Raw genomic sequence first — 16832 nt, forward strand, 5'->3', positions numbered from 1 at the left:
GTAAATGCAAAAAATAACTCCTATTTGGAGATAATCCCGATTTGTGAACAAGTCGCTCACTCCTTTCAAGAACGTCATAAATCAAAAATCTTCAAATATTTTTTAATAGATTTATATTATCCACTGACACTTCGTGATGGAATTGCATTTTTAATTTATTATTAGATTAAAACCAATATTTTTAGCTTTTCCACTTTTTTATTTGACCAGCGACCGGGTTTCGTCGTTACCGACATCATCAGACCAGTCTGATGATGTCGGTAACGACGAAACCCGGTCGCTGGTCAAATAAAAAAGTGGAAAAGCTAAAAATATTGGTTTTAATCTAATAATAAATCAAAAATCTTCAATTTTCAGTTGTGCATGTTTTCGGGATGTCCAGAAAATGTACTATATCCCAGCAAAAGCGGCATATTTTAAACTTAATATTTAACCGCTACAGGGCAGAAAGTGTTGTTTTTGCATTTTGAAGAAAAGGTATTGTTTAATTATTTTTTTAAATATACTAAATATTTTTCAAACGGAGAAAAAAACCTTCAGGTTTTACCTAAAAAAATATGTTACACAGTAAAAAGTTCAATAAGTGGCTTGATATTTATTTTTAATACTTTGTATTATAGTATTAAACTTTAAAAACGTTCTCCTGAAAAATCAAGTTTTTTTAATTATGACGTTCTTGAAAGGAGTGAGCGAAGTGTTTGGACACACTCAAAATGTTGTAAATAAGTTAACTGGTCAAATTATAAGCTAAAAAATATATATTTTCTACCGCTTCTCATGTATGTGAATACAATCCAGGATTCGGACCTCACATACAAATGAAAGAGTTTCTTTTCGATAAAAAGCTTTAATAATGTAAAAATAACGACTAATTATCTAATCTAATCTGTTTTTTTATTTTTTATATATATTTGCTGATATTTTAATAGTGTGGTTGTCAATCATGGGTGGAATGGTGAATGTTACACGTGTATAAAGTAATCACTTTAAACAGCCTATGACAGGTAATAAGACCTGTACATACTCAGACTATTAAATAAGGAATCAATGCAAAACTGAGGTAAGTATTTTCAATAAAATTAAGATATATGAGTTGAAACGGTTTCGATATGTGGAACGAATGAGTGAGAAAGAACGGTCGGAAATAGGAGCAGTGGAAAACCGAAGAAAACTTAGCATGAACAAAGCTTTTCAAATACTTGGGCGCGGTAAGATCAGAACTCGGAATAATCGGCTGGTATGTATGAAGAGATGCACAAATGTCGAAGAGACAAAGAATGCTTGCAAAGCCAGGGTGGTGTGGCGTTCAATTCTCTCCGCCTACCCCCGCGTGGAAGCGGCGTGATGTAAGTAGTATATGGGCGTTTGTCCACTATACGGAATTATAAAGAATTTTACCGTTCGGCACGTCAGTTAGCGTTTTAAAACGACGATTGGCTTGGATTGGCTTGTGCTTTCGTCCATCTTTCTTCGGATCGGAGCTCTTGATCGGTGCGTGAACACGTTGCGCGTAAATTCGATCACGTTAAGCTGTCGTAGTCGCTTTCATTTTTCAAAACCGGACTGCCGGACGGTAAAATTCCGGGTAGTGGGCAAGCGCCCTATGCAAGGTTTACCCTTCAAACCAATATAGGTCAGCTTTTCGCACCTAAATTTCTCGAGTTCAAATTCTAAAAGTGTTTTTAAACCAAAATATGGTACAATGATTAAAGAAAACACTTGTTTTTTACCATTTGAGTTTATACATTTTTTAGTTATTATACAGACCTGAATGATGGAACTTTAACTTCTGAAACATGTAGTCTATAATTAAACTCAAGTGGTAAAAAACAAATGTTTTCTTTAATCATTGTAACATGTCTTACCACAAAGTTAATGCCGAAACAATAAATAAAATACAAAATATGGTGATATGTAAATTTTCTGGTTGAAAACGTCTCAAACCACCTTTGCATAATCTTGCAACTCTGAATATTTCACATGTGTACCCTGTCACATGTGTATTTTTAAGCGTGGTTTGATAATGTTTACCAACTTACGACTACGCAATTTGAACACATGCCAAATATCTGCAAATCTCATGCAGTTATGCGTTCACTGACCCCGTACTATCAATTTTTCTAATTGCACTTTGAAAATTTCTGTTTACTTACGTATTTATTTTTACCTTTTTTCTTAATACAAATTGTACGTTTTATCGTGGGGCGCGATTGGGTGGACGGTGTCGAAGGTATACGACGTACTAATTATATTGATGAATGTTAGCAAATCCAAAATCATGGTTTTTGAAAGAGATGAATGTAGATCTGAGTGTGAAATATTGGTAAATGGGGAGATTTTGGAACAGGTAGATGATTTCATATATTTGGGTAGTATGTTTTCTAGGGATGGAAAGATTGATAAAGACATAGAAAGGAGAGTGAATGCTGGGAACAGAGTGAATGGTGCACTAAAATCAGTTTTAGCAAATAAAAATCTATCAGCGCAAGCTAAACTGGCAGTACACAATGGAGTTCTGGTTCCAACCCTTATGTATGGAAGCGAAGCATGGAGTTGGCAAAAGAAGGATGAAAGCAGACTGAATGCAGTCGAAATGCGATCCCTCAGACGAATGTGTGGCAAAACGATGTTTGATAGATGTTCGAATGATGAAATAAGGAAAGAATGTAAGGCTGAGATAAGCATTATCGATAAAATTAAGAAAGGTGTGTTGAGATGGTTTGGACATGTGGAGCGTATGAGTGATGAAAGAACGGTTTAACAAATTTATGAGGCGAATGTAGTTGGAAAAAGAAGCAGAGGACGACCGAGGAAAACTTGGCACAATCAGGTATGTCAAATACTTGAAAGCGGCCGGGTCAGGAGTCGTAATAATCGTCGGGTATGTATGAGGAGATGCATGAATGTAGAAGAGGCAAAGAATGTTTGCAAGGACAGAGTGGTGTGGCCTTCGATTCTCTCTGCCTACCCCTGCGGGGAAGCGGCGTGATGGTTAGTTAGTTAGTTAGTTAGTTTCTTCTTCTTTTTTTAATGCAAGTACCTGAAGGGCATCTGTCTCTTTTTTTCGCAAAATGTTATCAATGTCCTCTTAAAACTAATGAAGGTCGTTTGAAAATATCAAACTTTCCTAAAATAACGTTTTTTGTATTTCATATAATAAAATGACCACTCTTTAGTTTTTTCCACATTTATTTTATTTGACCAGTGACCGAGTTTCATCGTTACCGACATCATCAGACTGGTGGAGGCTAGATGAAAATTTATATAACACATAACAAGCGAGAGGTTGAAACCATGATTTTGTATAATTTTTCTGATAAAATAAATTTTAGCATTGTATTTTAATAATTATTACATAAAATACTAGTTGTGGTGAGGTTTTTAAGTATGATTTTAAAAATATATTTCTTTTTATGTTATATTTTATAAAATGTATCTACCATCGAAACACGTGTCACAATAGATTTTAAGAAATAGAGGTATTTACCGAGTAAAACTTACACTAAAAATACAATAATCTCATTTAAAACATAAATTTACATTATAAACAATTTTACAACTTTATTAAACGTTTTTTTTTAAATCTGCAATATTAATTATTAAAATTCGGGATTAAAATCATCAACGGACTGCTCTTTCTCGCATAGAATCGCTAATGAGAATTTCATTCGGGTTAAAAGGTCTATTTTCGCTTGAAATAATGCCCAGGGACTGCCTTTCGTTGCTCTTTGGTCCCTAATTAAAGCCCACGTTGAAACGTTAAGCGAGTATAGCCCTTAACACTCGAGTGGGTGTTATTAAATTCGGGAAATTAGATTCATGCATATTAAAAGCTAGTGCCAATTTCCGTGGGTTATAAACTTAGGCGTTTTTAAGAGGTTTTCTATTTCATTTCATACTAGCTGTACCCAGCCGCGCGATGCCTCGACTCAATCTGATTAAATGGAAATGAAAGAAAATAAAAACCACACATTTCTAAAAAAATCTAATCAACTTACCATAACGCCTTTTCTCCGCAGGGGTAGGCAGAGATAATAGAGCGCCACATTAATCTGTCAAGAAGCTCACTGTCCGCCATAAGCAATGTTTTATTTTGCGTATGCCAATTTTACTTTCAATAGATGGCGCTGCCATTACAAAAAGTTGTTTCATAAATAAACATGTTTTACCTATCACTGTGATACATCTAAATTATAACATCTTTAAGCCAAAAGCAATCGGTGAACAACTTAGGTGATTAAGATTTTGAACAAAGTAATAATTTAATTTAATTTAAATTGATATAAACATGACATAAAAGTGAGATACTGTTTTTCTATCACTGCGAACAACAAATCGCTCACTCCTTTCAAGAACGTCATAAATCAAAAAACGTGATTTTTCAGGAGAACGTTTTTAAAGTTTAAAAATAAAACACAATGCATTAAAAATAAATATCAAGCCACTTATAGAACTTTTTACTGTGCAACAGATCTTTTTAGGTAAAATCTGAAGGTTTTTTATCCATTTGAAAAATATTTAGTATATTTAAAAAAATAATTAAACAATACCTTTTCTCCAAAATGCAAAAAACAACTCTTTCTGCCCTGTAGCGGGTAAATATTAAGTAAAAATATGCCTCTTTTGCTGGGATATAGTACATGTTATGGGCATTTCGAAAACATGCACAACTGAAAATTGACGATTTTTGATTTATGACGTTCTTGAAAGGAGTGAGCGAAATGTGTTCGGTCTCCAACACGTGTTTCGACATTATAAGTTCTATTGTGAAATAGTTTTGTTACTATTGAATATATTATTCTTACAGGATAATCCACATACCTGTTTACCCGACCCTGGAAAATCGGGAGTGTACTGTCCTTTATATTTATGGATGAAATTAATATCGTAACACAAAACGACGATGATGCCAACGCTCGTCTGTGAGCTGTCCACATTTTATGTAACCGATATGATTTGGATGGTAATATTGAGAAAATTTATATTAGGGTGTCCGAAAATCCAAGTTTCCACATATTATTATTTAAAAATGCAGCTTAGGTGAATGTACGGCAAACGATGTACGATTGACAGGCGCCGTGGTGTAGTCGGGTAGACGCTTGACTGCGAATCTGGCGTAGGAGATTCAATTCCCGCCAATTACAAAATGAATGCGAGTAAGATTTATTTTCAATTGGTCTGGGTGTTCGTGATGTGATATTTTTATTTACCTTCCCTATCCTTACCATCCTACCTGCAGACTTGCCTCTAAAAGTAGGAGCTTTGCGGGTTATTTCTTTTAAAAAAAATACGATAAATGTTCGAATGGGGATATAAGGAAAGAATGCAAGGTTGAGATAGGCACTATCGATAGAATTTGGAGAGATGTGTTGGAATGGTTTGGGCGTGTGGAACGAATGAGTGAAGAACGAACAGTTAAAGAAGTTCTTTAAGGCGGTATGGACACGTAGAGCGAATAGAAAGTATATTTGGCAAATTATAACGTAAGAACCGAACGAATATGGCCGAAAAATATTTGGTAGTACCAGATCAATCAGAACCTAAAATCTGGTGGTGTCAAAAGTCTACGTAACCGGAGGGCGCATGTATGACTAGATGTATGGATGTGAAGGAAGCTAGGAGTGTATGTCAGGACAGACGAGTGTGGCGTCCCAACCTCTCTGCTTACCCCTGACGTGAAAAGCCGTTACGATAGTATTATCTTATGGTGTGTTCAGTTAAGAATACATACTCATAAAATCCACATCGAAAAAAGTAGCCTTTTACGTTTACTATATTATTTGATTAAAACCAATATTTTTAGCTTTTCCACTTTATTTTTATTTGACCAGCGACCGGGTTTCGTCATTACCGACATCATCAGACTGGTGTCGGTAACGACGAAATCGACATCATCATGATGTCGGTAACGACGAAACCCGGTCGCTGGTCAAATAAAAATAATGTGGAAAAGCTAAAAATATTGGTTTTAATCTAATAATATATGAAAATGCAATTCCATCACGAAGTGTCAGTGGATAATATAAATTTTACGTTAACAATTATATTTTGTTACCATTTTATAGAAATCAACTGACGTAATTTAAGGCGATGAATTTTTGGAACAACCTAATCCGTTTCGTAATAATGAATTATAACACGTGATCAAACATGTGCTAGGTCACGTGTTTCTGATTTCCATTTACAATATAATAATATCTTTATATTTCTGTAATGTAATAATCATTCTGTCCGCCTCCGTAGTGTAATGGTCAGCACGCTTGGCTACCGTTCTGGAGGTCCCGGGTTCAATTCCCAGGGGGGATCAAATAAATATAAGTGATTTTTTCACTCTAATATTTATTCAATATTACCCTGGACTGGTACCTAAATCGGAGAGCTGATCACCTTTCCTTTATGTGTAAACGATCAAGATAACACTGCGTTTCTATGAAGCAGTGCCCTATGCACCATTAGGGTGCGGATTAGGGTTTTATTATTATTATTATTTAATAATCATTAAAAGATCGTGTTACAATTATTATTTTTGCTCTTATTATTAGATTTGATTATTCACTCTCCCCAAAAACCTATTAGAAAATTCTCTAATATCGTTTCCCAAAAATTCCTTATCTTACTTTTTATTGTAAATGTTTCCGTTTAAGTTAGTATTTCATCTGTTACTTACATATTTAAGAGAAATTGGGTCTTTTCTAACTTCAAAAGTTACGTATGATATTATAATTATCTGGTCAAATTATAAGCTTAATAATAAAAATGAAAATGGTATTTTCTGGCGTTTCTCATGTGTGTGATTATAATCCAGGATTCGGATCTCACAAACTAATATAAGAGTTTCTGCTTAATAAAAAGCTTCTTTACATCTCACCAATAGATGTCTCTAGTGAAGTTCTAGTGATTCATGAACAAGGTTTCTAAATTGGTTCATATATATAGAACTTCCAAGAATTTGAGTAGTGTGGTTGTCAATAATGGGTAGAATTGGTGAATGTTACACGTGTGTAAAGTGATCACTTACACCAGCCTATGACGGTCGTAAGCCCCGTAAATGCCCAGACTTCCATATTCTTCTTCATCTTTGATGAGATGTCAAAAAATAATATGTATGACTATTTATTAACAACATTTTGAGTGTGTCCAAATACTTGTTCACAAATCTGGATTATCTCCAATTATAGGAGTTATTTTTCATATTATTTTTTTGACATCTCATCAAAGATGAAGACGAGTATGGAAGTCTGGGCATTTACGGGGCTGACGACGTCATAGGCTGATTTAAGTGATCACTTTACACAAGTGTAACTAATTCTACCCATTATTGAAAACCACACTACTCAAATTATTGGAAGTTCTATATAAATGAACCAATTTTGAAACATTGTTCTTGAATCACTAGGACTTCACTAGAGACATCTATAAGTGAGAAGACTATTTATTAGCCTCCGCCTCCGTTCGCCTCCGTAGTGTAATGTTCAGCACGCTCGGCTACCGTTCTGGAGGTTCCGGGTTCGATTCCCAGGGGGGGGTAAAATAAATATAAGTGATTTTTTCACTATACTATTTATTCAATATCACCCTGGACTGGTACCTGAAGCGAAGGGCTTATCATCTTTCCTTCATGTGTAAACGATCAAGATAACACTGCGTTTGTATTACGCAGTACCCTATGCACCATTGGGGTGCGGATAAGGGTTTTATTATTATTATTCTATAAAAGTTGTTAACCACTATTTATTGGTATATTCGATAAAAGTTGTTAACGACTATTTTTTAGTATATTATTTCAAAGTTAACGATTAATTCTAGGTTTGTTCTATTCAAGTTGCTAACGAATATTTATTGTTCTATTTTTAAAAAAAAGTTGTTGACGCCTATTTACAAGTCTTTTCCATAAAACCTACTAACGATTACCATGTTTATACGGTTATTCAATAAAAGTTACTAACGATTATTCGTAGGTCTATTACATAAATGTTAAGGACATTTATCCTTTATGGAAAAGGAATGGAGGAGGAAAATTGGGTGCAATTATATATGTGAGAAAAAGGAGAATGAAAGCAATGTTTAGGGTACTTTATTAAGTTAAATGATGCGCTTATTTTGGTGGTAGTGTAGTGGCTAGCTAGTTATGTAATGTTCTGATTTAGACGTCTCGTTGCATCAATATTCAGTAAAACCGTAATTTTTTATTTTAATTGTTGGTTTTGGTTGGTTGGAAGATATTGCTTTTTAGCAATAAGCCCGCCAATGAACTTATTTATTTTCTGTACATGAAGTTTAAATAAATAAATAAATAATAAATTGTAATGGGCAATTCACCTAAAATTCAGTCCAAAAAATGTATTATAATATACCTTAGCCCTTATAATATTGAACAAGCCTACGTGGAATTTATGATCAAGACAACACCGCATTATTTTATGCGGTTCTTTATGCGCTTTTTGCTGCGTATAAGAAAAACAGAAAGAGATAAAGAGCTAGTCGCAAGTAATAAAATTCATGCGTCAAAGAACCCTTCCTTGGGGAACCCCTAAGGTGGTTTCAATCTTCTTCTTCTTCTTCTTTTTGTAGATCCTAGGGATCTGTTTGTGCCTCCGCATGTCGCTCTTGGGATGTTGACTCCCAGCTGTCTTTCCATCTTTTCGGAGGTCTGCCTGAGGGTCTGCGTCCTTCAGGGTTACCTTGAAGAACTATACGTGGAAGTCTGTCTTCTGACATTCTATTTATATGTTCATTCCAGTATCGCCTTCGTTGTCGTCCCACCTCACGATATCTTCCATCTTACACATGCTCCGGTTATCGGTATTTCTTACTCGGTCTCGCAATGTGTTTCCGGTTACGGATCGGAGAGTCTTCATCTCGGAGGTTCGAAGTCGAGATTTTGTTCTGGAAGTATCTGCTGTTGCCTCAATCCCATAAGTGGCTATTGGTCGAACACATGTTTTTTACATTTTCATTTTACTTTCTATTCTCATGTGTTTGTTCCAATGATTTAATTGATTCTTTTGTTCCAGGCAAATGGGTGCAGCCGCTGTAAGCTGCGACTGTCCCAGCGGCTTCACTGGAGATCTCTGCGAATTACCAGTTTTAGCTCCAGGTACAACATTAATATTTATTATTAATATGTAAAGCATTTACATTGAGGTTAGTCATTTTAAAAAATATTACAAAAATGTAAGTAATATTGGTATATAACCACTCACCGACATTTTTTTCTACCGGTTTCGAGACGTACCCGTCTCTACGTCAGGACAATCACTACAACAGCATGCAAACAATACTACACGTCACTACCATTCACCCAACGACAAATGCGATTTTAGTCAACTTAAGGAACAACATGCACTAATTGCATTTTGATAGTGCATGTAAGTCCTTTTCTTGTCTCATATTCGCCTGAAAGATCGCATTTCAACTGCATTCAGACTACTTTCATCCTTTTTTTAACTCGATGATGGTTTTCCAAAATTATATTAAGATTGGCATTGACTGGGATATTTATAGCTATAAAGTGTAAATTCACAAAATTTATTTTTCTTACATTTTATCATAATTTTCTCTACTTAGTTCATCAAAAAATGACTATACAATAACAGTCTGACAGGAATCCAAGAGTTTCTGTATCAGATCCAGGAATGCTGTGGAAGCTTTCAATGTATTTCAAAGTGCTGTACAAACATTATCAGTAAAATTTGAAGGTGTTGGTAGCAACTACAAAAGATTCCGAAAGACACTTTTGTCATCTTGACTGTACTCTTGGGTATTTTTTTCTAGTTGGCTGTGAGGATGGGTCGTGTGTTTTGGAGTGTCCTTACGACGGCGACCCCAACAACGCTTGCAACTGTAATCCTGAAAACTCCGTCATTGTGACACCAGGTAAGATTTAACCCTAGATTTCGGGACATTCGTAAAATTTACGACGGACATCCAATCTGTGGGGAGCACATAGGCAACACATGTAAAGAATGTTTTGACAACTAGCATGTATCTTAATTTCTTACCCATATTTTATGTTATTTTATTTTTACGATCAAGTATTTTTCGTATTTTTTACGATCAAGATAACACTGCGTTTATACAATGCACTGCCCTGTACAGATAAGGGTTTGAAGAGGCTCGGCCACCGTACTGGAGGTCCTGGGTTCGATTCCCAGGGGATCGAACATAAGTGATTTTGTCACTCTTATATTTCATATTATTTTTTGACATCTCATCAAAGATGAAGAAGAATATGGAAGTCTGGGCATTTACGGGGCTGACGACCGTCATAGGCTGGTTTAAGTGATCACTTTACACACGTGTAACATTCACCAATTCTACCCATTATTGACAACCACACTACTCAAATTCTTGGAAGTTCTATATATATGAACCAATTTAGAAACCTTGTTCATGAATCACTAGAACTTTACTCTTATATTTGTTCAATATTACCCTTGACTGGTACCTGAAGCGGAGGGCTGATCACCTTTCCTTCATGTATTAACGATCAAGGTAACACTGCGTTTGTATGATGCAGTGCCCTATGCACCATCGGGTGCGGATGAAGGTTTGCAGAAGAAGAAAAATTAAAAGCAGAGTGTTGTAATATATCATTTTATAAAATAGTAGCCAAACAAGCGGAAGATTGATGAAGAATCTTCCAGGCAAAGCAAAACGATCAAAATCCATGAAAATATGTAGTCCAAACACTTGGGGGAAATTAGGAATCTGTTTACTTTGTGGCCTATAGCTGTCTCCTGGGACTCTCCGTTAATTACTCCAGTCTAGCTGGCTTACTGTTCGGGGCAGAGTATAAAGGGACGCGCTACGGTACACAAGACATTAAGTGCACAGTATAACGTATGGCGTGTAGGGCAGGGGTGGCAAACGGCTGCATTACAGGGTTTCAATGAACCTTAATACAATGTGCAACATTTAGCATGGTCTTATACAATGTGTAACATTTAACACGTCTTTATACAATGTGTAACATTACCCATGTTTTTTAAGTCTTTACATCTTTATGCATTTTCTAATATTATCTATAATATTTACGTCAAGTTGTCTTTAAACAATTTGTAACATCACTCATTTTTTTACTCTTTGCATTATGTAATATTAACCATGATTAATATCGTCTTTACATCTTTATTACCCAAGTCTATACATCTTTGTAATCCCCCATAATTTTTAGGTCTTTTTCTTTAAACAATGTGTAACATAATCTATGATTTTTACATCTTTACGCCTTTCAGCAATGTGCAACATCACTTACTTTTTAAGTCTTTACGTCTTTATACATCATGTAATTTAACCCATGATTTTAAGGTCTTTATACCTGTTCACATTATGTAATATAACCCATGATTTTAAGGTCTTTGCATCTTTACTACCCATGCTTTTTATATCAATACATCTTTTTACATCTTTTACATCTTTTTACATTATGTTACATATATCACCCATTATTTTTACGTCTCCGTCTTTATACAAAGTGTAACATTATCCATGATTTTTAAGTCTTTACATCTTTATCCAATTCGTAACATTTCCTACGATTTTTACGTCTGCATGCAAGCCGTAATATTACTCATAATTTTAGCTCTTTATACAATGTGTAACGCTAGCCATAGTTTTTAACGTGTTTAGGTCTTTAAACCATGTGTGACATCTTCCAGGGTTGACAATAATTTTTTTTTTAATACTAAACTCAACCATAAACGGTATCGACAAGTAGCATGTGAAAGGTGAATTGTCAAATGAATGATACCATAAATCGCTCACTCCTTTCAAAAACGTAATACATCAAAAATCGTCAATTTTCAGTTGTACTTGTTTTCGGAATACCCAGAAAATGTACTATATCCCAGCAAAAGAAGCATATTTCTAACTTAATATTTACCCGCCACAGGGCAGAAAATGTTGTTCTTGCATTTTGAAGAAAAGGTATTGTTTAATTATATTTTTAAATATACTAAATATCTTTCAAATGCAGAAAAAACCTTTAGGTTTTACCTAAAAAGATCTGTTGCACAGTAAAAAGTTCAATAAGTGGCTTGATATTAATTTTTAATACATTGTAATACATTTTTAAACTTTAAAAACGTTCTCCTGCAAAATCAAGTTTTTTGATTTATGACGTTCTTGAAAGGAGTGAGCGAAATATGATTTCTGAATTTCACCTAAGACAGATCGTAAGATCTGTAAATACCCAGATTTCTTTATTCTTCTTCATCTACATTGATATATCAATATTAATAACTTCTAAGTGGAAAAACCAGATTTGTGAACAAAAATTTGGATATGCTCAAAATATAGTTTGGGAACTTGTTTGATATAATAACACTCACTCACACACCCACCCATTCTTCTCTTTTCTCTCTTAATATACAACAGTATTCATTACATATCGCTCACTCCTTTCAATAATTATTTAATAAAAAAACTTGATTTTTCAGGAGAACGTTTTTAAAGTTTAAAAATATAACACAATGTATTAAAAATAAATATCAAGTCACTTATTGAACTTTTTACTGTGCAACACATCTTTTTAGGTAAAATCTTAATGTTTTTTCTCCATTTGAAAAATATTTAATATATTTAAAAAAATTATTAAACAATACCTTTTCTTCAAAATGCAAAAACAACATTTTCTGCCCTGTAGCGGGTAAATTTTAAGCTAAAAACATGCCTCTTTTGCTGTGATATAAAACATTTTCTGGGCATTCCGAAAACATGCACAACTGGAAATTGACGATTTTTGATTTATGACGTTCTTGAAAGGAGTGAGCGATATGTACATATGTATGGAATTATTTGATTGGCTTTTATCATCGAAATATAACTTTTAAAAAAATTGTACAAGATGTTTAATTCCCAAACAAATCAAATAAATAAACAATATGTTTGTAGTTGGCATCCCTGTATTTCGTACATTTTTAATTTAATACTTTGGTACTGAGTACAATTTAAACACGCTGTATTCAGTTTAAAATGAAGATTGCTTTAATTAAAAGGCTTGCAAAGCTAGTGTTGCATTAAAACTGTTTATTGCTCCATTCTCTTTAAAGAGATGATTCAATATCTCATTTGAATGTACAAACAAGTTTTAATGTAGTAATTTCCACTTTTAACTGACCGTTATTTTTATTTTTTTATTATTTTCAAATTTAAGAGAACAGACACATAAATTCATTTACATACGAGTAACACAAAACAGGTATTTGTACCATTCGAGTTACAAAATTTTACATTTGTAATTTAATAAAAATACCTGGAAGAGGGACGGGAGTGAGGAAAAAGGGAAAAGGGAAAGATCAAAGCTCGAGTCAAAGACAAATTATGTGAAAATAGTGACACACCACGATATGAATATCGACTTACTACGTGAGCGATCTCAGTGTTGACAATGTCGAGTAGAACATATTATTTTTTGACATCTCATCAAAGATGAAGAAGAATATGGAAGTCTGGGCAGTCACGGTGCTGACGACCGTCATAAGCTGGTTTAAGTGATCACTTTACACACGTGTAACATTCACCAATTCTACCCATTATCGACAACCACACTACTCAAATTCTTGGAAGTTTTATATATGTAATAAAATACCTAGGTACCTACCTATACATTTTATTAAGTACTTACAAATAGTACCTACATAAAACAGTTCTACCACCAGATGTCGCATGCGTCGCGCTGAATAAAACAAAAGACATCAGATAGAAAAAATATAATATTCTGAACTGTCAGAATCAGATAGATAGATAGAAAAATATTATAAGATAAATTAAGAATAAACTTTAATTATAAACTTTAATTACAAAGCAACACATTGTTTATTTTATTACTATACACCCACTTTACATATTATTTACACCCAATTTACGAAGAAAAATATTACCACGTTATATATATATATATATATATATATATATATATATATATATATATATATATATATATATATATATATATATAACGTGGTAATATTTTCCTTTTGAAAATTAAGTGTAAATAATATGTAAAGTGGGTGTATAATAATAAAATAAACAATGTGTTGCTTTGTAATTAAAGTTTATAATTAAAGTTTATTCTTAATTTATCTTTATAATAATTTTTATATCTATCTATCTATCTATCTATCTATCTGATTCTGACAGTTAATAATATTATCGGAAGTCTTTTGTTTTATTCTGAGCGACGCATGCGACATCTGGTGGTAGAACTGTTTTATGTAGGTACTATTTGTAAGTACTTAATAAAATGTATAGGTTGGTACCTAGGTATTTTATTACATCTCCCCCCTTGGAGAAGAAAATTCACAGTGAAAATTTTCACTCCTCCTTCTCCGGATCATCTCCTTGTAGTGAAGAAACTGGTATAAGTTTAGTGATGTGATAAAGTTTTTTTTTCTTTTTTCCGTTCTTTTTTTTTCTTTCTTTTTTTTTTCATCTTGACCCTTTTAAAGTAGACACAGTTTTTTTTCAATCCATTTGTTTTTTTCTTTTGAATTCCTTCATTTTTATTCTGATCTCTTAAAGTATCTTCTAATTTAACCAAATTTACAACTTTTAATTGTTCATCTGCATTTTCATTCGAGTTTAATACTGGATTCCTGCTTAGACAATCTACTTCTAAATTCTTCTTTCCTGGAGTATATTTTATTTTATCTTTCGTAGAAGTTTTTTCTACTTTATTTTTATTTTCATTTTTCAAGCACTGTTTCTGTGTTATTTGTATGTCTTCATTTTTATTCTGATCTTTTAAAATGTCTTCTAATTTAACCAAATTTACAACTTTTAATTGTTCATCTGCATTTTCATTCGAGTTTAATACTGGATTCCTGCTTAGACAATCTACTTCTAAATTCTTCTTTCCTGGAGTATATTTTATTTTATCTTTCGTAGAAGTTTTTTCTACTTTATTTTTATTTTCATTTTTCAAGCACTGTTTCTGTGTTATTTGTATGTCTTCATTTTTATTCTGATCTTTTAAAATATCTTCTAATTTAACCAAATTTACAATTTTTAATTGTTCATTTGCATTTTCCTTCGATTCTAATACTGGATTCCTGCTCACACAATCTGCTTCGAAATTCTTCTTTTCTGGAGTATATTTTATTTTATATTTTGTAGAAATTTTTTTCACATGATTTTTATTTTTAATTTTATCACTAGTTCTTAAATTTCCACGTCTTCTTTGATTATCTTCTAATCGTTTTCTTTGATCATCTTCTAATTTTTCTCTCTCACTCCGAACATATTGTAGTAATTGTTTTAATACATCTAATGTTTCATAATCCATTTCCAATTAACAAAATTGTCGTTTTATAACGTGGTAATATTTTCCTTTTGAAAATTAAGTGTAAATAATATGTAAAGTGGGTGTATAATAATAAAATAAACAATGTGTTGCTTTGTAATTAAAGTTTATAATTAAAGTTTATTCTTAATTTATCTTTATAATAATTTTTATATCTATCTATCTATCTATCTATCTGATTCTGACAGTTAATAATATTATCGGAAGTCTTTTGTTTTATTCTGAGCGACGCATGCGACATCTGGTGGTAGAACTGTTTTATGTAGGTACTATTTGTAAGTACTTAATAAAATGTATAGGTTGGTACCTAGGTATTTTATTACATATATATATGAACCAATTTTGAAACATTGTTCATGAATCACTATAACTTCACTAGAGACAGCTATTGGTGATATGAAAATAAGCTTGCTATGAAAATATGCTTGAGCAGAAACTCTTTTATTAGTATGTGAGGTCCGAATCCTGGATTATAATCACACACATGAGAAACGTCAGAAAATATCATTTTCATTTTTATCAAATTAATAATAATCTGAGATATCAAAAAATAATATGAAAAATACTCCTAGAATTGGAGATAATCCAGATTTGTGAATAAGTATTTGGACACACTCAAAATGTTGTCGAGTAGAATATCGTTGACCAATTATGATGAACGATATATATCGCTCACTCCTTTCAAGAACGTCATAAATCAAAAAACTTGATTTTTCAGGAGAACGTTTTTCATGTTTAAAAATATAACACAATGTATTCTAAATAAATATCAAGCCACTTATTGAACTTTTTACTGTGCAACAGATCTTTTTAGGTAAAACCTGAAGGTTTTTTCTCCTTTTGAAAAATATTTAGTACATTTAAAAAAATAATTAAACAATACCTTTTCTACAAATTGCGAAAACAACGCTTTCTGCCCTGTAACGGGTAAATATTAAGTTTTAAAAATGCCGCTTTTTCTGGGATATAGTCAATTTTCTGGGCATTCCAAAAACATGCACAACTGAAAATTGACGATTTTTGATTTATGACGTTCTTGAAAGGAGTGAGCGATATAGGAACTTTGTTAAGAGTATTATTCTACTCGTAGGTAGCAATAATACGAGAATATTAGTAAAACTCGTGATATTTTAAGTGCGTTTAAAGGTTTGTTCACAAATATCGGATTTTCACTCCGCTTACAAGCTATTCATATGATATCTCAACACAGGTGAGTATTTTGAGATCGCGACGTGAATTATAACTAATTTCATTAATTGCTTCGGAAGTCACTTTGTGGTAAAATCTATCCATTTTTAGTTTAAGTTTTACATAGTAAATACGACTATTTTATTTATTGTTTCGGCATTAACTTTGTGGTAAGACATGTTACAATGATTAAAGAAAACACTTGTTTTTTACCACTTGAGTTTTATTATAGACTACATGTTTCAGAAGTTAAACTTCCATCATTCAGGTCTGTATAATAACTCAAATATAAAATATAAAATTGTTCTATAAATAAGGAGAGGGGAAAGTAAGGGGAAGG

General features: G+C 32.8%; 1 protein-coding gene across 7 annotated transcripts in view; it reads left to right on the plus strand.

Annotated features, from left to right (window-relative positions):
- Positions 1–16832, plus strand: part of LOC148310769 (uncharacterized) — a 95916-nt gene that overhangs the window by 37552 nt on the left and 41532 nt on the right. For all 7 annotated transcript variants that reach the window (XM_088257741.1, XM_088257743.1, XM_088257747.1 and 4 more), the window contains 2 exons: positions 9015–9097; positions 9775–9876. In XM_088257741.1, coding sequence (XP_088113867.1) covers positions 9015–9097; positions 9775–9876 — 185 coding nt within the window. The remainder of the gene's footprint in view (positions 1–9014; positions 9098–9774; positions 9877–16832) is intronic.

Source organism: Brachycentrus maculatus, unplaced genomic scaffold (genome assembly GCF_059751285.1).
Source record: "Brachycentrus maculatus isolate JH-2025_06_01 unplaced genomic scaffold, ASM5975128v1 h1tg000087l, whole genome shotgun sequence".
In the NCBI taxonomy this organism is placed as follows: domain Eukaryota; kingdom Metazoa; phylum Arthropoda; class Insecta; order Trichoptera; family Brachycentridae; genus Brachycentrus; species Brachycentrus maculatus.